At 40.4% G+C, this 27,123-nt stretch overlaps 1 protein-coding gene across 20 annotated transcripts in view; it reads right to left on the reverse strand.

Annotated features, from left to right (window-relative positions):
* The window catches only part of LOC103677872 (ral GTPase-activating protein subunit alpha-2-like), a 130,783-nt gene that overhangs the window by 38,155 nt on the left and 65,505 nt on the right, over nucleotides 1–27,123 (reverse strand). For 9 of the 20 annotated variants that reach the window (XM_040637912.1, XM_040637910.1, XM_040637916.1 and 6 more), the window contains 6 exons: nucleotides 20,936–21,113; nucleotides 20,034–20,149; nucleotides 16,914–17,052; nucleotides 15,007–15,205; nucleotides 12,407–12,533; nucleotides 6,952–7,178 (listed from right to left, as the gene is read on the reverse strand). In XM_040637912.1, coding sequence (XP_040493846.1) covers nucleotides 6,952–7,178; nucleotides 12,407–12,533; nucleotides 15,007–15,012 — 360 coding nt within the window. In that variant the 5' untranslated portion in view covers nucleotides 15,013–15,205; nucleotides 16,914–17,052; nucleotides 20,034–20,149; nucleotides 20,936–21,113. Of the gene's footprint in view, nucleotides 1–6,951; nucleotides 7,179–12,406; nucleotides 12,534–15,006; nucleotides 15,206–16,913; nucleotides 17,053–20,033; nucleotides 20,150–20,935; nucleotides 21,114–21,152; nucleotides 21,191–23,568; nucleotides 23,613–27,123 lie in introns of all 20 variants that reach the window. The other 11 variants (XM_040637909.1, XM_040637904.1, XM_040637906.1 and 8 more) reach the window with 8 other exon arrangements.

The following is a 27,123-nucleotide window of genomic DNA, read 5'->3' on the forward strand; positions in this document are numbered from 1 at the left end:
GAGGAGAGAATGCCTGAGAATTTTGCCAAAATTGGTAAAAGATGTCAATCCATAGACTCAAAAATCACAAACACAAGCAGGGTAAATAGAGAGTACCTTACAGTAAAACTGCTGAAAACCAAGAACAATCAGAAAATCTTACAAGCTTCTAGAGGAAAAAAGAGACATTTCCCCCAAAGGAGCAACCACATGACCTCACATGACTTCTCAAAGACAATGCAACAAATATTCAATGCGCAAAGAGAGAACGGCTGCCCACATAGAATTCAATATCCAGAAAAACTGCACTTCAAAACCAAAAGCAAAATAGAGAAATTTTCAGATACAGAAATGAGAAAAACTTTTACCAGGAGATCTGACCTAAGGGAAATACTAAAAGTTATTCTTTAGGCAGAAGGAAAATAATCCTGGATCAGAGATTTAGGAAGAGATAAAAATGCAATAAACGGGTGATTATCTGGATAACTCTAAATGGAAAAAATATATACATGAATATATATATATAAAAAAGAATAAAACTGGGTAAAATAATAGTTATGAAAGAGATAACATATGTGTATACATATATTCAAATGCAGATGGTCCTCAACTTACGACAGTTCAACTCAGAAGTTTTCAACATTATGACAGTGCGAAAGTCATGCATATTCAGTAGAAACTGTACTTTGAATTTTGATCTTTTCCTGGGCTAGGGATATGTAGTATGACACTCTCTTGTGGCGCTGGGCGGTGGCAGTGGCTACAGCTCTCAGTCAGCCCTGGGATCACAAGGATAAACAACTGATACACTTACTACCATTTTGTACCCATATAACCATTCTCTTTTTCACTTCCAGTATGGTATCCAATAAATTACATGTAATACTTAACAATTTATTATAAGCTAGGCTTTGGGTTAGATGAGATTGCCCAACTTGTAGGCTAAAGTAAATGTTCTGAGCATGTTCAGGGTAGGTGAGGCTTAGCTATGATGTTCGGTAGGGTAGGTGTATTAAATGCATTTCTGACTTACTCTATTTTCAACTTCTGATGGCTTTATCGGGACAGAACTGCATTGTGAGTTGAGGCAAATCTGTACATAGCAGGGGCAAGAAGAGAAAAATGGGATGCTAAAAAACAACCAGACTGAGAGAATTCAATACAATTAGCAATACAATTAGAAAGCAGAAAGTAAGATAGTGAACTTATACACCATTACAGTAGTTGTTATGTCAACTGTAAAGGGAATAATGCTCCAATCAAAAGATAGAAATTATAAGGTTCGATTTTAATAACTATTAAAAGACCATATGCCATTTATAAGGGGACGCCAAAAACATCCGGATGTAGAGAGGTTGAAAGTAAAAAGAGAGAGATACACCATGCAAACACTAACCAAAAGAAAACTGGTAGAGCTATATTAAGAATAGGCAAGACTGACTTTGAGGCCAAAAAGGAAAAAAAAAGTATTAATAAAGAGAAAAAATTCTTCCTGATGAAAGAATCAGTTCAAAGGAACATATGACATTTGTGAATTCATACTGAATCTAATAATTTTGCCTCAAATATATATATGTGTGTGTGTGTGTGTATAGCAAATACCGATAGACTTTGAAAAAAAAATAGACCAATCCACAGTTATAGTAGGATGTTCTCAGTAACTTGCAGAACAGCAGATCAAAAAAATAAGGCTAGAGAAGAATGGAACACATGCTTCTTACCTTCTCACCGTATTCTCCATCTCTCAACCTCTCATATTTTTCATCTTTGTCTCTCTGGGGGACACTTGGGATAATTTCTTCAGGTCTGTCATTCTGATTATTCAGTCCTCAGCTGTACCTAACCTGCTATTAAACTCACCCACTAAGGTTTTCCTTTACTATTTCAATTATTACTTTTTTTTTTCATTTCTAGGAGTTCTATTTCCTTATTACTCAAATCTGCTTAGACATTTGTTATAATTTCTTGTTTCCTGGAAACATTTCCAAGTTATCTTTTATTATGTTAAACATGTTGAAGGTACTTATACTGAAAATTCTAGAAAAGTTTTGACTTGAAAATTCCTAATTGGAAGAAAGGGTGATCTGAAATTATTATACCCAGTTAAACTGTTTTTCATGTGGAAAAGCAAAAGGGAAACATTCCTCATCACAAAAGAACTCAGGGACTAGAGCCTCAAGACACCTTCTTGAAAACACCCACTCAATGACAAAACAAGGCCATCCAAGAAGTGCATCAAAGCAAGCATGTTAGGACTCAGGACACCAGGAGGAGAGTGTAGCTAAATTCAGAACCAAGACTGAACAACTCTGCACATCAGGATTCCAAAACTGACTGCAAATAATGGTAAATTTAGGCTAACAATTTATAATATAATGAAATAAGTGGATGGGGAGAGGAGGCTGAAGAAAATACCAGGCTGATAATTTCTTCAGATTTCTTAAGAAATCAATAAGTGCTATCTAAAATTACACCATGGGGATAAAAACTGATGCCACCACCTCAATATGATTTTAATCTTCTCATTATAGATAAATATTTTGGTAATTAATATTTCTTGTGTTAAAGGAAATGTTTATTTGAATTTCTACAATTCTGTTTCTCTTTATTTTTTCTTCTGTCAAATTCAAATAAAATAAAATTCAGAGCTCTTCATTAAAAACGCACGAAAGCATCATTAAGAATTAAAGATTCCATTGTCATAAAGTTACCTGTCAATCCCTCACCCCCACCCCGGTGCCTCCACATACCCTCCCATTGTCTCTGCCTTTACCTCAGTCAACCTCTGTTTGGTTTTACCTTCACCCATCCATGGCTGGCTGCCTGCCTGTCCATCTTTAACTGCCTGCCAAATTCTCCGACTGTCTGCCTGTCTGTCTGCACCTACGCACCTGTCCATCTGCTCACTTCCACCTCTGCCAGCTGGCCTGTCTACACCTACCTGTTTAATCTTCTATGCCTGCCTGCCAGTTTGTTTACGTCTATCAGCTCATCTGTAAGTCTTCCTGTCTGTCTGCCAGGCTGCTCTCTGTCATTTTATGTCCTGCCTTACCCATCTCCTCTCTGCCATGCTCTTATTTGCTTATCTAGCTAGCCAGGCAGAAGTCAAATATACACCTATAGGAATACCCGGAATGATACTCTACTAACATCAACAGTGGTTGCTTAATGGCAGTATCTTGAATGATTGGCTTAAGACACTATTTGTCTAATGAACATTAACTTTTTAAAAAATAAAGTTATTTTTTAAAACAAACCAACACCAACAAAACAACATAATCGACAAATAACCTTTAGAGCAGCGCTTTGAACTTTTCAGACCCATAATCTAAGTAAGACATTTTACAGAAACATATATGCATTTGTATAATAAATGTTGTTTTAGAAGCTTTACAAAGAAATACTAATCCTTAGAATATGCAGTGTACTCTGAAATGTTTCGGTCCATCCTATTTTATTCTATTCCATTATTTTAAAAAAATACTGGCCTTTTTTTTAAAGATTGTATTTATTCATCTGGGAGAGAGACAGAGAACAAGCAGGGGGAGAGAGAGAGGGAGAAGCAGACTCCTCGCCGAGCCGGGAGCCCGGTGTGGGGCTTGATCCCAGGACCTGGAGATCATGACCTGAGTCGAAGGCAAATGCTTAACCATCTGAGCCACCCAAGTGCCCCAAATACTGGCTTTTGATAAGTTGATTTCATGACCTACAAATGGTCACAATGGGTAGTCCGGAAAAACACTGGTAAGAAGACAAGTTTCCAGCGGAGTGACCCCGAGACCAGAACTGCCCCACCTGAAGCTTCTACCACTCACTGCTAGCCTGCCTGCTGGGGGCAGCAGTAAACTGAGGCTGCCTTGAGCACCACTGAACCTCGTCTCCCCTCACTTACCATCTATTTCCACTGCCTGCAACCTACCGAACCACCCAGGCCAAGGAGACTTGCACAGTTAGCCCCTGCCACGAGCCTTTCTGCGCTTGGGGCCCCTTGTCAGCATTTATTTCGACACCACACCCATGGACATCTGACCTTCTTCCATCATGCACTGTTCTCTGGTGCATACACACACATCTTACCTCCCCCACTGAGAGCATGCACTTCCTGAATGTACATTTTAAACTTTAATGGCCTTTAGGCCTAAATATTAAATAGTCTCTGAATACCTTAAAATTGAAAACGAAATCACTAGGAAACAAGTCACATTTTGCCATCCTGAAAAGAATAATACATCATTGACCACAAGAGGGCAATAGAATGCAATGTTAAAACCCATGCCCCTTCAAGAATCTCTACTTAGTATTTTAAACATGCACAACACTCATAGTTTAAATTTCACATATATGCTTTCAAATTAGATTTGATGAAGAATAATGAGAAGGTGTAAATAAAATGTTTTTTGGCTTAACGGCACACAGATGTCTCAGAAGTTCGGTCATAAGTAGTCTGCAGTTACCTACTTGGCCCAAGCTACTTCTGAACTGAATTTAGATTGGAGTGAGGACTAAAGGGAATGCAGAATTTACAGCACCCTCTTGCCAGCGGTGCAATGTCAATAATGGATGCAAACAAAACTTTCCATATAATAAATTAACAATTTACACAATAAAGGCAAAACCATATCAGTTTAGCATTATCTTGTGTGCAAAATTTATAAGCTTTGTCAATCATATCCAGTCTTATAGTAAGCACTAGCATCCAAGAGCTTAAAACATTGCTACAGATCAGGGCCTGCAAAGTATGGCCTGTCATCCAAATCCAGCCTGCGAAGTGAGTTTCATAAATAAAGTTCCCCGGGAACGCAGCCATGCTTCTTCGTTATGTGCTGTCCATGTCTCCTTTCTCACTACAAAGACAGAGCTAAATAGCTGTAACAGAGTCCGTGTGATCAACAAAGCCTGAAATACTATTATCTAGTCCTTTACTCTATAAAGAATATGACCTCTATCCTCAATTATATGACCTTGATGATTTCAACTCAAATTACATGGTTATCAAGTACCTTCCGTGGGTACAACAGGAACGCAACAGGGCAACATTAATGGACAGACTAGGGTAGATTTTTAAGTCATGGACTATTATGATAAAAGAATGTTTTGGCAGCATGACATATACAGTATAGGCTAGAAAGGGATGACACGGCAGGTGTGGGGCTCCAGGGAGCATGCTGCTAACCACGGCCAAAGGAAAAGGAGGGAGCAGGAGTGAGAAAGCCCCCTGCATGGCTTGTCCAGTGATGGCTCACTGGAGGAGCTGGAGATGAGAAGCACGGGAGGGCTGAAATTAATACGCACACAAGAACACGAGTTCCGTTAAAGAAGTGGTCAAGTCATGAGGAGAAGCTGATGTTAGGGAAGAGAATAAGCTCAGCTCTGGCCTCATCATCATTAAGACACCACTAGAATGTCAGACAAGATCACCAGGGGGCATTTTAAAAGGCAAGTGTGCAAACAAGAAGCAAGGTCCAGACAAAAAGCTTGAGTGAGAGTCTCACGCCACATGGCTGCTGGCTCCGAGCCCGAAGGAGGCAAGCGTGGAGTTACAGCAGAAGAGGCTCAAGCCCAGAACTTGGTCAATTCTTGGAATCTGGGGTCAAAGAAAACAGGGGCAAAGAAATGAGACAGAGAAGACACAGTCAGGGAGTGAGAATATTACACTAATATTTTCTTAAGTCCAACCTTTTTATTCACTAAAATACAAAATACGTGAAAACCTCCAGATTGCTGTGGATTACACTGGGACTTTCATTGTTGGTTGATTTTTCCTTAATGACAGTCTCAGAAGTGAAAGGGTTCATCGCTATCTAGAAGTCTTGCCCCTCCTCGGAAAGCTCTGCATACTGCACATGCACCGGTCACGTGTGTGCACAGGGCTCCTCCCCTTCTCCCCACGGATCACAGGTCTCTGCCATTCAGGGGCCTCACCTTCTGTGCGTGTGCCCAGACTCAACAGCTAGTCCCCATCACATGCACACACCCACAAAAGAGCCAGGCTCTGTCTCCCAGGGCACCGGTACCAAGATGCAGGTGGCCAGTGGCTCCAGCCCACACCACAGGTCTGCTGTCTTCTCCACTGCACCACGGGTTCTGTTTCCTCTGTCAGAGCTTCTCCACAGCAGCACGACTAACATTTGAGGCCTGATGTTCCCTGTCGTGGGCTAGTGCAGGCCCTGTCCTATGCCTGTAGGATAATCACTGGCTACTACCCACTAGATGCCAGCAGCATTGCCCTCTCTCCAGTTGTGATGACCAAAAATGTCTCTGGACAATGCCCCTGGGGGGGCAGAGCCAGCCCCGGTTGTAGCTCAGGGCTGCTAATCGTTGCCCGGCCTCTGGTCTCTCTCTGCCGTCTTCTTCCGCACTTGCACCTGCTTTCTTGTTTGTACTTCCCCTCCCTTTTCACTCACCACAGTGGCCACCACCAGGGTGCTGTACCAGCGTCATCCCTTGCTTTCCCCTTATTCCCCTCCCCACCCAACTTTTTCCTCTTACGTCATAAATACTTCAATCACACGTTCATGCCATGCGTGTTTGCAGGGAAAGTACAACCATCTGCAGAGCCTCCACAGAGCTCCCTCTGGCCCTTGGGACAACACCAGCCTGGGGCTCCTCTTTGCCATGTTCATTGGTTGATGAGTATTCAGCAAGAGCTTTCTTCCCACCTACCTCTGGGTTTCAAGTTTCTTACCGACACGTGAGGGTATTTTTGGAATGATTTGCTCAGATATAGAATTTCCCCTCCACATGTAGGAATTTTACAAAAACAAAATCTTAAAGAATCATACACAAAATCACAACACTCCACATGACAAATTAAAAGCAGGATTAGAGGGATCATTATTCAGTCCAGTAATGTAGCCCAACTCATCAGTAGTATTTCTTGCAGGACTATGAGCAAAAGAACAAGAACAAGTCTCTTCAATTTCATGAACTTAACACACACACACACACACACACACACACACACACACTAACCTGATGAAAGACTTCGTTCACAAAGGTGACATAACCTCGCGTTGACAAGAGAATCCGCTGCACCATTTCATACACGGGGCGGTGCTCTTCTTCAATGCTACAATGGCTGGAGTTGCTGAGTCTTCGGTCAGACAAGGTGCTGCTGTTGGAATGGTTTTTCTCCGGCTCTGCAGGCCGCCGCCATCCAGCTCTGCCACCATCTCTTGCCCCACACCACCACCAACGGTCTGGAAGAAAGCCATTACCACTTCTGAGTGAGCCTCTCTGACACTCAAGAGCACCCAGTGAAACCAAACACTTGCTTTATTTTAAAGAACTCTGGTTACCATCAACTTGAAGGCAAGCTAGATACCAGCACTGCTCGAAGCACAAGGGGCTCCAGGACCTGTACTCACCAATTTTCCAACTCACCAGCTAATCCCTCTCCAACTCAGTTATTTTAAGAGGAAAACACTAAATTATTGCAGGGAGGGAGGCTATGAAATTTTATCAACCTAAAAACTTTAACTTATATTTGCAATATCATAGAACAAATTATGTCAATGAATTTATACTATGATCACCTTTGGTTTCTAAATTCAGCACTTACTCTATGGTCATAGAGATTTGAAAGATCAGTGGATTTTTTGCAGCCACAATGTTGGAAAGCATCATTTGATTCATGAGAGTAAGTGACACCTGCTGGAGGATATCAAGATCTTTAGAGGGTATTTTATGAGAAGAATCTTGATCTGAGTTTTATATTCAGAATCTCAGACTGAACTTAACTGAAATATTTACAAAACTTTAAATATTTAGAAGGCTTTAAGAGCACAAAGAAAATAATTCATGCTCACATGTTTATTGTGGATTTCTGCTCTCATCTCCCCATAGAATTAAAGGTTTCCTAGAAATATAATACTTGTATAATTTTGCTTCATTTTTATAAATTCCACTATTATTTTTTAAGTATCAAAAATGTATAACCCAAATACCACTAAAATTCTACCTACTGTGAATATTTTTTTTACAACAAATGGTAAGATAGGAGTAGTACAAAATAGTAATTTCAGTAATTACCAAGACAGTTTGAAAGCAGATATCCAAATAGCAATCTCTAGGGAAAATTAATGGAAGATTATATATTTATAATAATTTTTCTCTTCATGCCTTATCTATTAAGTCTGTGTAGCTTATCAAAGGTACTGTCATACTGTGAGATGAGCTGTCCTATGGAAAGTATTTTATCCTTTTGCTGCATCAACTATCTTCCATAGAAAAATAAAATTTTACTCATTTTTAGTGATTTGGAAGTTGGATTAAGTATGGAGGTTGGATTAAGTCTAATGCCTCTCTTGTGGCTCAATAACTTGTGACTCTTTGATCAATAACTCCCATTTTCCCCACAGGTCAAAGAAAGAGGGGAAAAAACATGTATATATGTACATATGTAGCAAATTAAAAATTATCACAAATTCTATGACTCCCCCTTCCCTTTGATCCAGATGGGCTCTGTGACTGTATTAACCAGTAGAAGAGAGTGGAAGAGACCTGTGCCAGTTTCAGGCCCAGGTCCAAGATGCTAACAGTTACCACTTCCCATCTCTTGGAACATTTGCTACTAGAGCTCTGAGCAGCCACAGAAGTCCAATGACCCTGTTAGAGAGACTGCGTGGAAGAGGAGGCCCAGCTGAGCCCCACCTTCCAACTACACCCATCAAAGTAACAGGCATGTGAATAAAGTCATCTTGAATCCTCTAGACCAACCAGCCACCAGCTGAAGACCACCACCCGCTGACCTCAGTTAATGCCATATGAAGCCCAAGAATTGCCCAACCAGATCCTGCCCAAATTTCTGACCCAAAAAGTATATGTAATATGACAAAAGGGTTGTTGTTTTGAGCCACCATGCTTTGAAGTCATTAAATAACTAATTGGGTAACACAGCAATTAGGTAGCTAAAATAATGTAAATAAAGACATATGTTTAAAGGCACCAAGTCATTTTAAAAAGTGCTCTGAACATACAGAAAGACAGAAACAGACCCATAAATACAGAGAACAAACTAGTGGTTGCCAAAGAGGAGGCAGTGCATGGACAGGAAAAATGGGTGAAGGGCAGTGGGAGATACAGGATTCCAGTAATGAAATTAGTGAGTTGCGGGATGAAAGGCACAGCACAGGTGATATGGTTGATGGTACTGAATGGTGAGCATAGCATAACATACAGACTTGTCAAATCCTATGTTGTACATCTGAAACTAATGCCACACCGTGGGTCAACTATATTTCAATTAAAAAAAACAAAATAAGTTTAAAAAATTTAAAAGTGAGCTCCGTTATCCAAATAGAACATAAGAGATGGATTTCTCATCATGCCATAAATTGAAAACGACTTCTCTTAATAGAACAGTGCTTTCCTTAGCCTTAGTCCCTACTCCTCCACAAAAGGCTACTTTCCAAAAACATTTATATGTTTTGACAGATGTTTATAACTGTAGTGAGTGATGAGAGTGAAAACAAACTGATAATCCAAGTCTCCTCATTTCTTGTCTCTTTTATGAAGATTAACAGTAAAAAAGCATATATAAGAATTAACCACAAAGAAAGGTCCATTTTCCACCCACCACAATCAACCAAGAATTCTCAATTACTGGGGCGCCCGGGTGGCTCAGTCGTTAAGCATCTACCTTCAGCTCAGGGCGTGATCCCAGGGTCCTGGGACCGAGCCCTGCATCGGGCTCCCTGCTCTGCTAGGAGCCTGCTTCTTCCTCTCCCACTCCCCCTGCTTGTGTTCCCTCTCTCGCTGGCTGTCTCTAATAAATAAATAAAATCATTTAAAAAAAAAAAGAATTCTCCACTATTATTTAGTACTAGTTGATTCTGGTGGCAAATGCAAAAATGGTTTTCACTTCTTTGGCACAGGATGAAGTCTGAGTCGGTAAAACCGACATACGGGCTTGGTCCAGGCCTGCACCGCCAGGATTCAGGAATTGCATGATACAAGCTACCACTTAACACTTCCCATCAACCCTCCCCAACATCTGGTTTCTTCTCACCCGACAGCTCATACTGAGACCTGTTCACTGCTGGGGTCAAGCTAAAGGGGGACACCCACAAAGCAGGTGTGAAACAAGAGGATGCAACACACCATTCTGATGTGATGCCTAAAGCCACTGAATTCCCCTGTCATGATTCTCCTACACAGCTGTGGGCAGACTGCACCGCCTTGGTAGAGCTCTAGGAACAGAAATACTAGAGTGGTAGTCAACAAACAAATGTGTTTGTATAATATACAAACTCCTACAGGGTTGTCAAGTTTGGGAGATTCACTTTTTCTAACTGCTCATCCCATGAAATACAATTTCAGGAAACCCACAGCCCACGAATCATTATTGAATGGTGCACTGAGACTTAATAAAAGTATAACTAAGGGTTATCAGACAAATAAATACAAATATCATACAAAAAAACTGATACCATCCCAAACTTTCTTTTTCATTCCCAAATGGGCTTTTATGGGTTTTAATGTCAATTAATATGCTGATAGAACTGCTAAAAAATGGTCACTGCTGAAATTTTAAAATCACCACTCTGCTTTCTCTAATGTATGTTGAAGTACTTTTATCTCATACAAAAATGAATTACTAAGGACTAAATAATACTTCACCGAACACATTTTCAGCTGAAGTGATGCACCAAGAATGTACAGTTTGTTCAGGTTTATGCTGTTGCTGTCAACATAGTATACGGGATGTAAGAGCAACTGTCCTTCCGTTCTCCCATGAATATTTGTTATACCAGATTCTCCAAGTGGTAAGAAAACTTAGTCTAGAAGATGCACTAATTCATCTCCTCCCTGGTGAAAAATACTGTTAAAGGTAGTAGGTTTAGATCCTGAAGCAAATTCACTTTGGAAAAAACACACACACACACACAAAAACCCCTCAAACAGACCCTTAATACAATAATAAGGGCAAAAGTATAAACTCCATTTGGAAACAGCACTTAAAATATTGTTTTGAAGGGCTTTTACAAGAGCAGTATATTCTTTGAAAAGAGATTTCGGATCAACTTATTCAGTAATATTCACTTTACATAGGCAAAATTATATTAAATTTCAAATTCCAAACAAAAACTTTCAGGAGACAAACGAAACTATATGTGCTTTTATTCCTGCAACTCTGTCTCCAGAATCTAATATTCAATTGTTTAAATTGCTGCTTTTTCTCATGTACAATGCAAATGAGGAGAAACACAGTAGACACATGTGAGATGAGGCGGAAAACACAGCTGCGAGGCACAAACAGGAGTACAGGAGGCAGCTGATTAGCTGAATAATGACCCCCCCCCAAAAGATGTCCATGCCCTAATCCCCAGAACCTTTGAGTATCTTACCTTACCTGGAAAATGGGATTTAGAAGGTGTGATTAAATTCAGGTGTGAGAGGGAGCGATTATCCTGGATCATCTGGGTGGTCCCAATGTAATCATGAGTATCCATAAGGAGACAGGAGGATCAGACACAAGGCCATGGGAAGATGGAAACAGAGGGAGAAAAGGTGATATGATGAAGGGCCACAAGCCAGGGAATGCAGGAAGCCTCTAGAAGCTGGACAAGGCAAGAAAATGGATTCTCCTCGAGAGCCTCCAGAAGGCAGAGCCGCACACCTGCCAACACCTTGATTTTACCACACCGAGACTGATTTTGAACTTCTGACTTCCAGAGCTGCAAGGTCATAAAATGTATTGTTTCAAGCCACTGAAAGTTTGTCATTTGCTGCAATGGCACTAGAAGACTACTATAACAACTCACTGTGAGGCCGACTGAGAGTCTATACGATGGCGGTGACCATTTCTAGGTACGGCCATCTGCAGCATGTGGCAGTGCTGGGCTGGACAGTTGTCTGCCAGAATCCACTCCCCCTCCTTAATGGAACCCCAGGGCTCTGTGTGCTTCCTCCCCTGCAGCCCAGGTGACTCACAGGAAGCTGGCCCCATCCACAGGACCAGGGAACGGTTCTGTTTCGTGGGCCATTCACATAGCCAGCTTCGAATCAGTCAGCGCCTTGTTACTGTGCCAGGAGAGACAAGTAAACTAGGTTGTCCCACTCAGACAAAAGGTAAGAGCTTTACAGAAATATCTGGGTTGTCTCTGAACACGAACAAGGAAGGCAGTGCCCCTGATGCTGGCCGCCGTCTTACAATCAGCAGGGAGTGGAAGCCAACCCTGCCAGAGGGAAAGGGCAGAGTAGGGAAAACTGTACAGAATCATGGTGAGAGTGTGAATAAACCACATTCTCTGTCAGCCCTGCCATGAGCTGCTTCTTTATGAGATTAAAATATTTCTTTTTAATCTTTAAGACACTTCGAGTTATGGAGTGTTCTTCTGTTAGGATGATACAACTATCCAAACTCATTCGGGGGTCAGACCTTTATGACACTAAGAAAGCCAGATAATAAAAGTAGATGACTCACAAGTGTGAATGACCAACGAAGGAAAAAACTGGAACCTTGAATCAGTGGTTAATCTGCTATTCTTGCTACTTATCATCACCCAAATGTATTTTTCAAGAATAAGAAACTTATTTTCAGTGATGGTTTTCTGAAATTTTGAAACCAGGTAGGAAAAAGTCACAGCCTTTAAATAGACTATTTTGAATTGACCTAACAATCACACAAGATATAATGTAAAATTTATCAAAGACTGTGACTGCATTTCTTATATATGATTTCATACAAATTTTTGTCTACCTGATGGGTGAATAAAGGTCTCTCAGCATGGTCCAGAACTAATGATGTTCCCTGGCTCAGTGAAATCCAGGGTCATTTTTATTTTCTCTTCCGTGAACTTCTCTTTCATCTCCTTTTGTCTGTTTTTCAATTGGATGTGTGTCTTCTCATCAGCTTGTAGGTACTCTCTATATATCAGAGGTATGAACTCTCTTAACAGCTCTGATGTTATAGATGCTTTTCACAGTCTGTTGACCGAGTGTGGCTTTACTGTACCTTTTGACATACAAACTTTTTCAAATTTGTAAAGTAAAGTGGGACCTCATTTTTTCTGTGCCTTGTGGGTCTTATCTCTACCTAAGGAGGTCTACCACTTCCCAAATGTATATATTGCCCAAGACTGTCTCCTAAATTCTTTATCATTTTGTTTAATACTTAGACCTTAAATCAATCTAGAACTTACATCAATCTGACATCTGCTTACGTATGTGATATGAAGCAAGGTTCTGAGAAAGAGAGAGAAAGACAGACAGACTGACAGTTCTTTCAGCTCTGAGGGTTATAGATTAGATTCAAAATTCAATGCTACTCTGTCTCATTTTCTAGAAGGAACTTGTGGTTTCTGTCTGGAACTCTGATAATTTTTTCTTAATTCCTAAAAGTCAAATATGTTTATGTCTCTTACCTTTGTGTCTGTTTAGCTAATTCTCCCTGGGACTCAAAGGCCTTGTTAGTCTAAGGCATGACTTTTTTTCAGCTCAAGTAAATTTTGCATTAGTTCAATTATTACTTCTGAATTTTTCTCCTTTTGTCCTCCTGATACTTGTAAGGTAGGTCTGGACCTCTCCTCAGATCTTATTTATTCATTTCTGATTTCCATTTCTTTGAATTTTTCCTCAGTGTTGTCAGATATTCCTTTGGAAAATCAATTTTGTTCTCAGCAGTGATCGTTACTGTTTACAGTTTACCTATTAAAATTTTAAACTAATGAATTTAAAGTTTTTAATTTTATTTTAAAGATTTTATTGATTTGAGAGAGAGAGAGAGAGAAAGCACCAGCAGGGGGAGAGGCAGAGGGAGAAACAGACTCCCCGCTGAGCAGAGTGCCCTATGCGGGGCTTGACTCCAGGACCCCGGGATCATGACCTGAGCTGAAGGCAGACGCTTAACCGATTGAGCCACCCCGGCGCCCCAAATTTAAGGTATTTTTTTATTTTTTAAAGGACTTTTAAAAATTATTTGACAGGGAGAGAGAGCAAGAGAGCAAGCACAAGCAAGGGGAGTGGCAGAGGGAGAGGAAATGGGAGATACAGATCCCCCGCTAAGCAGGGAGCCCAATGTGGGTCTCGATCTCAGGACCCCGGGATCATGACCTGAGCTGAAGGCAGACGCTTAACCGATTGAGCCACCCCGGCGCCCCAAATCTTTCTCTTAAAATCTTCAGTAAGTCTTTTGTTGCTCTTACTGCAATTATATCCCCCTCAGACTTCTTTGAAACGAAGTTTCTCCAGTTCTTCAGTCAGTTCTTATCAAAGCGGTGCTTCTCTGTGAAGATGCTCATTGTCACTCGGGTGTGTGTCACTCTTCCGGCTCAGGCCTAGTCACGCTTCTGGGAACTCCAGGGCATCAGCAAACTTGCTCTAAGTGGACCACACTTTGTGCATAAAACCGTGTCCCTGCCATGAAGCAGCTGCTCTCGAACCTCCTCAAGTGGTTCTGCTCTACCCAGTGCAAAGTCCCTAAGCAACTCAGTCTGCTGGGAAAGCCCCATTTGTCTGTGACCGAGGACCGCAAGAGAGGGAAGATACACCACGGGCCCCACACAGAAAGAGGTCTTCACTGAAGGCCTTGGAGGGAGACAGCCTTTTCTTGCAGGGATTCCATCATGGCATCCTGAAATCCTGAGATGCTCTTCCACTCCTTCCCCTGAGATCCCAAGAGGGCACTTGGCAGTCTCGCGGTCCTTCCCATGGCCCACCTCCATGATTCCCGAGGGCCTTCCTGGTGCTGGGGATTGGTGAAGGCAACCTGATCTTATGCTCTGAGGTCACCGGTACTTGATCAAAGGAGGGAAAATAAGAGGGGGCCAGGAGGCTGCACACCACAGCCACCTCCTCAAAATGTCTCCCTGGCCCCCAAGATCGCCTTGTCATGGCAATGTCAACAGAGCACTGCAAGTGCTACCTCAGAGCTCCCTCTGACACCTCAGCAATACAGAGAGAGCCCACCAATAAAACCAATCCCCATAACCAACATTCTTTAAGAACCAAAAACCCTAATAATCAATTACTTTGGTATGTGTTAGCATATTTTTACCTACGTAAAAGATAAGATGAATGGCATACCTGCATGATTTTGGGCAGTACATCAACTCCATTTTTAGTGTTTTGTGTTGTAGTTAGATACTTTTTTTGAAAAAGAAAGTTACAATCTATTTAATAAAAACAACGCGAGCTGCCATGTATGGAATTTTTGTACTGTAAATGTTTTCATCGTCTCGCGTTGTAGTAATGTACACTGGCTTTGGTCTCAAATGGGGGATGTCTGGAAGAAAAAAGAACACATGACTAGGTTCGTGAGTGTAACCCCCACGAATGGTTCAGTTTCTTACTGAGCACATATGTATTTGGTTGTATGAATAGCAACTAAAATTAAAGAACCAGAAATTATAAAAGATGACATCTTTTGGTAGACTTGTTTCTGATTCTGCCTTGCAACCTGACCAAGATGGGACGGTGGTTACTGTTACTGTTTGCTTGTTACAGCAATGGCATAGAGCTATGGAAGTACCAAGCTAATAACTCTTTTAAATAAATATGAGAAATGACATGAGATTATAATAGCAGAAATATTTTCACATACATTATAACTAATTTAATCTCATTTTATGACTGAAATAAATCTAAAAGCATGTATAGACATTTTTCATCATTTTAGGTATTTTATTATTTTTTAAATCATTTTAGGTATTTTAACATCCAATATTACACTAATCAAATCCACGGGACTTTAGTTTTATATCCTTTTCCCTTTAGATGAATCCAAAGAATAGAATCAGTATAAACTACTTTATGTCTGAAAGAATTCACCTTTGAGATATCGAACACCACCACTTCCAAAGAATTAATAAGAAGTCCCTTTATCATTCTTTCTATTTCATAATCCATACAAAAAAATTACACGGTATTGGATTTGTCCAACTCTCTTACTAACTTTTATACAACTGGAGGTACCTGCATGAGGAAGACAAGTTCTCAACGAATCACTTTTAATTTCAGCATATTAAAGTATGCTATATGTTCCACAGTGAATACAGACTATTTTATAAAATCAGAAACAAGTTCTGAAAAAAATACCCACATATAGACAGCTAACAAACACATATCTCAGTACCTGGAAAGGTTAGTACTTCTACGTCTTCCAAAATGCATCAAGCTTCTGCTGTTTTCCCCTGATCCAAGCGTGCACATGTGTGTGTATGTATATAAACACCCACAGACAACTGAATTAGTAGTCCACATTCCCCAGATGGATTAATGTCTTTTGTGACCTTCTCCCCTCCAACATTGTTCCTGATTATTCATTTTAACTAATTTTTGCCTGCTTTAACTGGGAGAGGAAAATTTGCCTCCCCACCCCGGCATCAATCTAAGGGATACTTGTGTCCTGTGAGCCTTCATTTCTCATAGAAGAAAAACTTTAGCAGTGAAATTAGAAATTTCCTTATGTTTCCTTCCTTTCCGGGGCTTACTCTCCCTAGGTTCCCCAGCTGCCCAAACATCGGCCCCTCCGTAAGAAGCTGTAAGTAGCACCTGCTGGATGAAAGATCCAAGATAAAAGAAAGGCCTACTATGGGCAGCTGCGTGGCCCAGGCTGGCCTGCCTCGCCACTGAGCAAGGTCTGGGGTCACCATACCCCACCACCTGGAAGAGAAGACTTAAAGAAACTTTATTTTAACATTAAAAGATTTTAAATATAATTACACCAAAAAAAAATCATGACACGTGTTTAACTATTTCTGAGTACAGGAGCCACAGCTCCCCTTTACTGCTATGAGCTCAGGTACAAATAGGTAGCTTGTACAAACAGGTAAAATCATTTTTTAGGAAACTTTAAACCTCTTATAATAAAGTTACCATTAAATATAAGAATAAAATGACTATTTTACTTAAAAATAAACAAAAGTCACTTTGAAAGACACTGAACAGCTTCCCTGTGGACATCCTCTAGACATGGCCCAATCAGTACTTACCAAGTACAGGTTTGTAGATGTTTGTTAACTTAGTAAATGATGGAAATAAATGAGGAAGATAATACTTTCGAAACAATGTAAAAAGAAATTTAAAACCAGTATCTTGATTCTCCTTATTCTTCCACTCCAAGCTTGCAGCCTTTGGATAATATGTGGGAAAGAACATATGTACATTTACATTTCAACTTAATGTCTACTAAACTGGAATGCTGTTATCTTATTAAAATTCCTAACCTAAATTAAAAAAACTTGCCAAATTATGATGAAAAATAATGTTGACAATCATGTAATGAGATCATATCTTAAAACTCAAACGATGACAAGAATGAATACCTTAAAGTGGTTAACTATGTTAAAGACATTTTTACTGAGTATTAAAAAAAAAAAAAAACCCCAAAGATACCATATTTTTAAAATCGCTCTACTCATCAAGCCTGTATTTTTTTCCAACTTTTCTATAATGATTTAACATTCTTTCTGCCCTTAAAATATTTAGTCAGATATAATCTGGTATTTTTTTTTAAACTCAAAAAGGGCCATTTATAATAAACAGGAATTAAGGAAATAATCCCTCAGAAGAATTTCATGCAATGTTACATGGATACATGAAATATCATTATCATCAGAAGGCCAAGTTACAGAAACTTGAAAAGTGCATTGTCCTTATTAAAAGCAATCCACAGGCTAAGATAAGCCAGACCTGCCAGTCCGGCTACACCTGTCACAGGTTCTTAATACTGGTTGGAACACAGAGTACTCTAAAGCAGAGCTTCCCGACCTCCTTCATGCCGTAGCCCACTTAGAAAGTGGAAACATCTGTGCAGCATCTAAGGTCAAAGGATGAGGGGCTTTGGCTGCCCCTGGGGCAGAGGGGCTCCATGTCAGCAACCTGGCAGCAGTTCTCCGGGGTGAGCCAAGAGAGAAACTCTGCTCTGAGGACTCAGTAGAGAGAAGGGAGGGAAGAAGTGTGGGATGGACATGCACATACAAGTCTGCACACTATTCAGGGGGTTCACAGTCTACATAAAAATCCTCACCCTCTATCACCGGCATCCTTCCTCCAGTGGGATTCTGGGGATTATGTCATATCTGAGATTGCACAGTTCATCAGTGACACATCTAGAATGAGACCCAAGTGCCCCAACACATTCAACTTCTCAATACTCCCCACCAATCTCTGGGGACAGATGGAATACTCTACCACTTCTGAACAGGTGGAGTCTGAAATGCAGGTGCAATGGGCCAGTAGGGCCAAAATAACAGCTTCTAGAGGACAAGAGAATACTCCAGTCTGCTCTCGGGATTTTGGAGTTTTTGTGTTTCTGGTGCTGGATAAAGGAAATGGGAGAGGAGAGCAGACAAGATTACCCAATAGGACAGAGTAGTCAGAAAGGGAGGCAAGGACTGAACCTTGAGGGACAGCGGAGAGAAAACAGACCCCTAAAGAAAACTGGCAAGAAGAAAGGGAGGAGGAAAGAAGGAAGAAAACATTAAGGGAAGAGGGCAGTCATTGTCAGATCACCTGAAACACTAAAGTGTCCTTCCTCTGGACTTGACCACTAGACTTGACTCCCCTTCTCAGCAGTGACAGGGAAGGGGCAGGTAGAAGTGAGTCTCAGGAGAGGAAGTGGACTGAGCAAAGATTATAACATCAACAAACTTGCTTGTGGAGGACACAGAGACTGGACAGAGCTCCCAGGAAGAACTTAGGGACAGGAGAAGTGTTGGCTGAGAGAAAAGAATTCAGTAGTTTGTTTTTGAACCATATCAGAAATGTAGACTAGGGGAAAGGGATCACCTACTGAAATCATGAACTAATGATCATAACTCCATATTCAGTTGGTAAACATCAGAGAAAGGAACATGTGACATCAAGTTGGTCTGGGCTGTTGGCACAAAGAGATATGCTTTCGCCCCATCTTCCGGCCTGCCCTGCCTATTCCTGATCTGCCCATTCAGCTTCTAGGCCTGCCTCCTCCCCGATCCTGCCTTGCTAGCATAGGATTAGGGGTCAGGAAGAAGAAAAGAGGCAAGAATAGATGAATATACTATGAGGGAATACAAAATATATATGGGTCTCTGCCCCACTTCCTGGCATAGGGCCCCTAAAACCCTTGTAATTTCCTAAGTGATAAGCGCACGAGGAGCTCTTTTGTTTTAATAACACAACTCGTAGAGGTCTCGTGGGCTCCCAGATGGCTCCTGAGTGAGAGGGCTGGTCACCAGAAACACCACACCATGATTAGAACTTAGAATTTTCAGCACGCCCATCCTGACCCCTCCATTCCTCCAGAGAGGGAAGAGGGGCTGGAAGTGGACCATGCCTATGTGAGGAAGCCTCCATAAAAATCCCAGTAGCAGGGGTTTCAGGGAGCTTCCAGGTGAGTGAACATATCCACGTACCGGGAGGGTGACAGCTCCACAGGGACAGACATTCCTGTGCTTGAGACCCTCCCAGACTGTACCCCTTGTGTCTCTGCATTTGGCTATTCATCTGTATCCTTTATCATATCCTTTAATAAGCTGGTCAACGAAAACAAATGTTTCCCACAGTTCCCTGAGCCACTCTAGCAAATCAGTCAAAGCTGAGGAGGAGTTGTGGGAACCTCTGATTTGTAGTCAAGTTGTTCAGAAGCTGTGGGTAACCTGGGGCCCTCCTACTTGTGACTCGCACCTGAATGTGATGGAACAGTCTCATGGGACTGAGCCCTTAACCTGTGGGATCTGACGCCATCTCAAGACAGACAGCGTCAAAGCTGAGTTAAACTACAGGACATCCAGCTGGTGTTGCAGAGTTGTCTGGTGAGGGGAAAACCCAAACATTTACTCACCGTAAGTGCTAGAAGCAAAGTGCTCTCTGTGAATGTGGTAATACTACGAAAGTGATGGAGAACTGAATTATTTTTCTTTACATACACACTCACACAAGAGAGTATGTATGCCAGGTCTTTGCTGATGTGAACTGACACATATTCTATTTCTAGCAAAGTATCACAAAGAATCACCTCAAGGAAAAAGCAAAGATACAAAATATGGATAAGCAGGAAGAAAAGAAGCAATGTCTTCTCTTTCCCATCAAGAGTAAGACCATTACTGAATTATCCATGATTCTGCTCTTACGTGAATAACCATATATTTCGACAGTATCTGAAGAAAAAAGCATGTTTGGTCCTCAGGGATCTTTTCCGCTCATATGGCTGGCAGGAGAGGAGTGATTTCTTCTGGATATATCTCTGCTGCAGAGTGGGGAAAAAAGGAGAGCTCTTTCACCAAAGTTAAAAGGACTTTTTAAAAATGGCCTCTATGAAAATACATCTGCTGCTCCGTTGGAACCTGCTCACACTGTACTCCAGGCCACTGTGCATGAAGGGCTTTGAAATATGGTACAAATGTCCATGACGCCCCCTCTCCCTCTCTTTCAAATTCTGCTTTGGTCAGCTTAAGATCAAGTACCTGTCATTGGGCAGTCAAGTGATATGCATTAATAAATCAGTGGCCCTAACTGCCAAGTTTCTTGAAAACTCACAGGACTCAAATGGCTGCCATTAATACTCCCAGGAGGCCACTACTGTCCTTCCATGAATGCTGCATGAAAATACAGAGCTGGCCAAAAAGAGCCTGGATGAGCAGATGAATGTCCACTCATGAAACAATCATCATGAGGACAATAAACAGTAGTTCAGGATGGTGGATGTAAATCTCATTAACAGCCACGAAAACACTCCAGACGCACCACGTGTCTCTACTTCATGCTATTGCCAACATCTGTCCCCTCCCTTCCATTCCTGTTTCCACCACTTCAGTAAATTTCTCCTGTCATCATTTCATATAAAATAGGCTCTGATTCTTCCAATTCTAATGTCCGTAAGACTTTCCTGTGAATATGAGCAGGGAGTAGTAATTCCTCCTTTGAACCCATCTATGAAATAAAGATTTCTATTCAGGATAATGGCAAACCGAAGAATTCCTCAATGTAACTTCAAGAGTCATTGCAACCTGTGAGGTCTGCTAATGCTCCTCACCATGAGCCACACTAGGGTTAGGACTGATGAGTGTCTCCAGCATACAGGGCCCTCGGGATGACATGATCGCTGCGAAACCAGGCACGAGGCAAGCACAAATCAGCACCTGCTCTTCTGCACAGTGTGTCTGAAGTGCTTGAAGCCACAGAAGAAACAGCCTGATTCCTTCACATCTTATCTAAAAACAAAATTAAAGGTGACAAAATTAAACACTTACATGTTTATGCAGAGATGCCCTGCAATGCAGAATCAGTTCTGAGAAAGAAAAACTAGAAGTTAAAGGTACTGTTAAATTCCTGCACCAAGTTCTTAGTGACAAAGAAGCAGGCATGCTGCAAGAAGTACAAGGATTAAGAGCTTGGGGTCTGGACCCACAGTGCCTGGGCTTGAATTCAGGCTCTGCTGCTTGCTGGCTTAGCTGTGGCCAGTGGAGAACCACTGAACAACTTCCCTGTGCATTAGTCTCCCCCTCTGTAAAATAGGGATGATAACGGAATTTACAACAAAGCACTCGTATAGGGTTAAGTGAGTTACAACAGTGCCCCTATCCACAACAGCTGGTTATCCTCAAAAACAATGCAAAGATAATTTTCCTCCAAATTTACGCTGTGCTTTGAATAGGGTTTATGTCATATCACTACAATATTCACATGTATAATGCAATGTTCTTGAAAAATCTTAGAGCTAAATAAAACCTTGAAGACCTGGTTCAATGGGACAGGGCAGCTCTCCATTTCCCTGCCTCATGTCCCTACTCTGCTCTCTCCAACAGCTTCCCTGGGCTCTGAACGACCAGTATGACTTGGTGGCATACATCAATACAGGCACATGTGTCCTTTGTCCTCCTCTACACTTACTTTCAGCTCCATCCCATTCTTAGAATTTATAAACACAGGTAAGAACTTCCGTTTCTGGATTTCTAAATGGCTGAAAGGATAACACCAATAAAAGAAATTAAATAAGGAGAAAAGATGAAAAACATGTCAGATGAAGCTGAAAGATGCAGTGAGCTCCAAATGTAGGCAGGTGAGGGACTGGATGATCTCTCAACTACACCAGGGTGGTGCAGATTCCTCAAGAGGAAGTGTTTAAGCCAAACATGAGGCTCTGCAGGAAAGCCAAAAGAAAAGGGGGAGGAAAGGGGAGGGGAGGGGAGGGAAGGAAAAAGAAAAGGAAAAGGAAAAGGAAAAAAGCAAGCTTGGCTGACTCCCCATAGAAGTCAAATATACTGAGACAGACACCCTGTCTGGAGACAGTTCTACCCCATCAACAGTGGATTCCAGGACACACTCTCAGACATGCCCATGGACACACCACTGCTGTGTACAAAACTTTAGGACCACTCACACCCATCTCCCTTCCCCAAGCAGGCAAAATAAGTTGCTGAATACAAGAGACATTGCTGAATACAAGAGACCAAAAAATTACAGGGCTCTATGTATATCTAACCACATCATATTAAATTTAACAGAAGGAAAGTTTCTACAAAATACTATTACATCACCAACTTTTTATGTTAACTGTATTTAACAAAATGTAAATAAGGCCAATAATAAACATGAGGTCACAACCTGATAAGTTTTTTTAATTTATTTATTCGACAGAGATAGAGACAGCCAGTGAGAGAGGGAACACAAGCAGGGGGAGTGGAAGAGGAAGAAGCAGGCTCACAGCAGAGGAGCCTGATGTGGGGCTCTATCCCATAATGCCAGGATCACGCCCTGAGCCGAAGGCAGACGCTTAACCGCTGTGCCACCCAGGCGCCCCACAACTTGGTAAGTTTTAACTATAAGACTAAATTGAAATAGGAGGAATAAAATATGGAATCTATTGTGAAGCTAAGAATAGTTCACCTCCGTTTTTCAACATGTAAGAAATAGTTAACATCAAATTTAAGTGGCTATGAGTGTTTAAATAAGTATAAAACAAAAAATATTTGAACTTATCAAAGGTACACACAGAACTACAAGGGAATAACTTCCCATAAAATATGTATTTCTGGCTGGCTTCTTTTGCCATTTATGTTTTAGGGTCATCTTATCCAGCATCGAATAGTATATATCATTATAAAAGGTATGTTCGTTTTAAAATGAGCCAATGTTAACCTAAAGTACAAGATCGATGTGCTGCAAAGAGGTAAACATTCAACAGGAAGGCTCTGCTACTCTTTTCCCCAACAAGGGTTCTCAAAACCAGCAAAAATCATTCAGAGACAACTATAATTTTAACAAGATTACTGGGGTGAACAGAATCCAGCACAGGAACGCTGAAGCTCGGAGAGGAACTCCAACCCCTTCCCTTTCCTGATGATAAAAGTGGAGCAGTTAGCGTCTTGAAAATGGTTCCCTGACTATACACAGCAAAATAAAAATTAGAACTCCGAATTCCAAACCCTGAATCCCAAGCCCTGTTCTCTGAATAATATTTAAAATGTCTATCACAGTAAGGTATGATATAAGAACAAAAACTCTAACAATATTTGCCATATAATTTTCAATTTAAAATAAAAAGTAAGTTTAGTGGTTTTTAAAGATCTTTTTTCCCCCCAAAATGGCCTAGTTTTGTCACTTTGTGGCACTGATAAATTTAAGAGTGATGCAAAATGCCATTGCACATTCACCTAAAATAAATACCTTAATAGAATTTCCAGTGTGTAGAAGCTTCTTTAAAGTTGAGCCTGAAAGTTCAAAACAGAGTTAGAAACAGAGTACATAAATTTATACCATACACAAAAAAAAACTCAAAATGGATTAAGATATATTTTAAAAGATCAGTTTTAGGAAGAAAATATGTACTTGTGACAAAAGATACAATTTTTAAAAAATAAAAGAAAGATGACCTTCAGAAAAAAAAGAAATGTCATAGGAGAGAGAGATATCTTTAAGATGAAAGTACTTTAAGTATGAACGTCTTCAAAACTCTTAAGAATCAAAATGATTCATATTCAAGTAACATATATGCCCACCATGGATTATGTATAAATATCTCATCATGCATAAAATAAATGATTTTTTTAACCTCTAAAGTTGAAAGTAAAACTAGCTGTTCACAGAACATTTACGAGAACATTTTGTAAATATTCAAAACAGCAAGTTTCTTTCCTTGTGGTGACAATCACATTTATGGGTTCAGTTCTCTAACGGAACTCTGGTCACTGTCAAGGAGAAGGAATCAAAGTTTACTCAGAACTACACCAGTCAACTGCAAAAACTTTGGTGCTGCATCCCACTTCAACTACAAAAGTCTCTCTTACGAGGACGGAAACATATTACCTATCATCCTATAAATGTGTTCACGTCTTAGTATGGAGATGGCTTGGCAACCCAACTAAATATTAGATGTAGGCTCTAAACGGGATCTTAACCTTAAAGAAGGAAGTAATTTTTAAAAATGAAAATATATTGGAAGTTAGGCAAGAGAACATGTCCTCCCAAATTTTTCTGGGAAAAAAGAACTATTTAGATCTGCTGATGAGAAGTTTTATGCAATAATTAAAACTTGGACATGAAACCATATTTTCCCCACCACTGTATTTTAAAGAGATGTTCCACCAAAAAACAGAGCCAGTCTCAACAAATTTCTACAGATCATCTTTATGTGGATAGATACATGCATGTTAGTTAAATGCATACGATTTTCTAACTGTTGTGCCATTTATAATACTGAGGCTTAGTGGAAACTCACCATTGTTATGACCATAGTACAGCACTAAATTACCAATGGTTTGTGAGTGAGTAAGGGAAGTTAAAATCCTCCCTCTACTTCTCCGGTCACCAAACCATCTCCAGTAATTTTTGGTCTAGAGCCAGCACTTACTGGGCTAAGCTCTCTCACAGCTACCGTTCAAGTGCCTGTGCTAATGGGACTTTTACCCCATACCTCTCCTTAACCTGGGGCCATGTGCATCCATTCTTCGACAAAGTCTGGTGTGCCATAGTTTAATACTGGCTCCAGTATGCCCATGAGGACCTCCTGTGGTTGGCACTGTCAAGAGACACTCCACTCCTCAAGAGATTTGAGATAAATTCTGCACACACAGCTCTCTTTCCGGACATCTAGCAAATCCATCATCTTGCAACACATTCTTGGAAACACTTTCTCCTGGTCATTGTGCATGAGCACCGGGGCTTCTCAGTCCTTTCTCTTCTTAGACTAGGTCCACAGTTTTAACTTGTACGTTTGGCCTACCCACAGCTGTCTATATCCACCCATTTCTACATGGAGAGAAGAAAAAATCTTATAGAAATGACAGCCTTTACAAAGAGACATACAGACTGTCTGATCCATATGTGCCAATAGTCCCTGACTTTTTTTTTTTAATTAACCTGATAATTTGTTAGAGCAGCGATAGAAAATGAATACATACGTATTTGATCTAGCCCATCTTGTTGTATTCAGAAACTCCTGAATGTGTGAAACAGTACAGGTTGGCAGTTACAAGCCAGAGTCAGAAGTCAGACTGCTAGGGTTGAACTGATTCTATGAACTTCTAACTTCTATTGGCTAACTTTGATTGTATTTTGTAAATATTCTTTGAATGTGAGTCTTGCTGCTTTTCAGGAGGGCTGGGTCTAGGACAAGAAGAGTGAGGGGTCTGCACAAGATTTAAGGGGACACCAAAATTCAGTAATCAAAGTAAGTAATATTTTAATATGATACTTTCTAAAAATCAAAATTAATGCAAAAAAATCCATGATGAACATTATTAAAGTTTTAATAAGTATCAGTGTTCAGCTAAGCCATACTGGAGCTTAAGGTACAAGGGAAAGTGTGTACCACTATAGATATGTTTTTATGTATTTTTAATGGTTAATTTCTTCCAGAACATTTAAGCATTGAAAAAAAAATTTCAATATTGAACAATCAAAAAAGATTAAAACTCACCCTTAAATATTTTGTTTATAACAGAGAATGCATTATAATTTTATTTTCCTGGCTTTAATGGAAAAAATTCAACAACATTTTCAAAATCTTCACTTAGCTTACTTTTAGTTCTGAGAACTGCAATGCTTGACAATTTCTCTTGACAAAGTAACAATCTTTTACATATCTTTTGAAGGCCACTGGTTCACAAAGAAAGTTCTAATCCAATTTTAGCATTATAAAATGGATTCTTATTTCATTTTAATTCTTTTTCTATTTTTATTTTTTTTAATTTATTATTTTTTAAATTTTTTTATTATATTATGTTAGTCACCATACAGTACATCCTGGTTTCTGATGTAAAGTTCGATGATTCATTAGTTGTGTATAACACCCAGTGCACCATGCAATACATGCCCTCCTTACCACCCATCACCAGCCCATCCCATTCCCCCGCCCCCCTCCCCTCTGTTTTTGTGCCAATACCATGCTGTCTTTGTGATCACAGCTTTTGTAGTACAGCTCGAAATCAGGCATTGTGATGCTCCCAGCTTTGTTTTTCCTTTTCAACAGTTCCTTGGCGATTCGGGGCCTTTTCTGGTTCCATACAAATTTAAGGACTATTTGTTCCAGTTCCTTGAAAAATGTCATCGGTATTTTGATCGGGATAGCATTGAAAGTGTAGATTGCTCTGGGTAGCATGGACATTTTAACTATGTTAATTCTTCCGATCCATGAGCATGGAATATTTTTCCATCTTGTTTTAGTAGATGTCACGATTTGGCACATCAGCCTTACCGGCAGCGCTTGTGGAAAATGCAGAATCATCACACTGCTTATCAGCATCATCAAACATTATTTTTAGACAGAGAGCTCCAGGGGATCCTTTTTGCACAAAATTGTTTGAGAAGCATTGATCCAGAGTATTTTTAAGTAATTTTTCATTTTTCTTACAAAAATATCTTGTTCTTCAAGATTTTATCATTGATGCAAGTTACTCTGTTTGAATGCTTTAGGGTGTGGCAGCGGAGGGAACTTGAAATATAACCATGTTACCACGGCCCTTTCTTGCAGCTCTTTACATCGAACATGTTTCCTCTCATTTAATATCATGGCACAACTGGTGTAACTTTTGCTACTGACTGTGACTCCTCTTTTGTTTAAGAGTGTCTGTTGGTCTTTCGCCTTTGAAGACTTACAGTTCCTCCCTTTTTCCTCCTTGCCAGATGATCATATTTGGAGAACATAACCTTATAATGGGATCTTAACTCTTGTCATTCATTCATTCATTCATTCAAAGTTTCACTCATTTATGGAACATAAGA

The sequence above is a fragment of the Ursus maritimus genome, unplaced genomic scaffold (genome assembly GCF_017311325.1).
Source record: "Ursus maritimus isolate PB19 unplaced genomic scaffold, ASM1731132v1 scaffold_22, whole genome shotgun sequence".
NCBI classification, from domain to species: domain Eukaryota; kingdom Metazoa; phylum Chordata; class Mammalia; order Carnivora; family Ursidae; genus Ursus; species Ursus maritimus.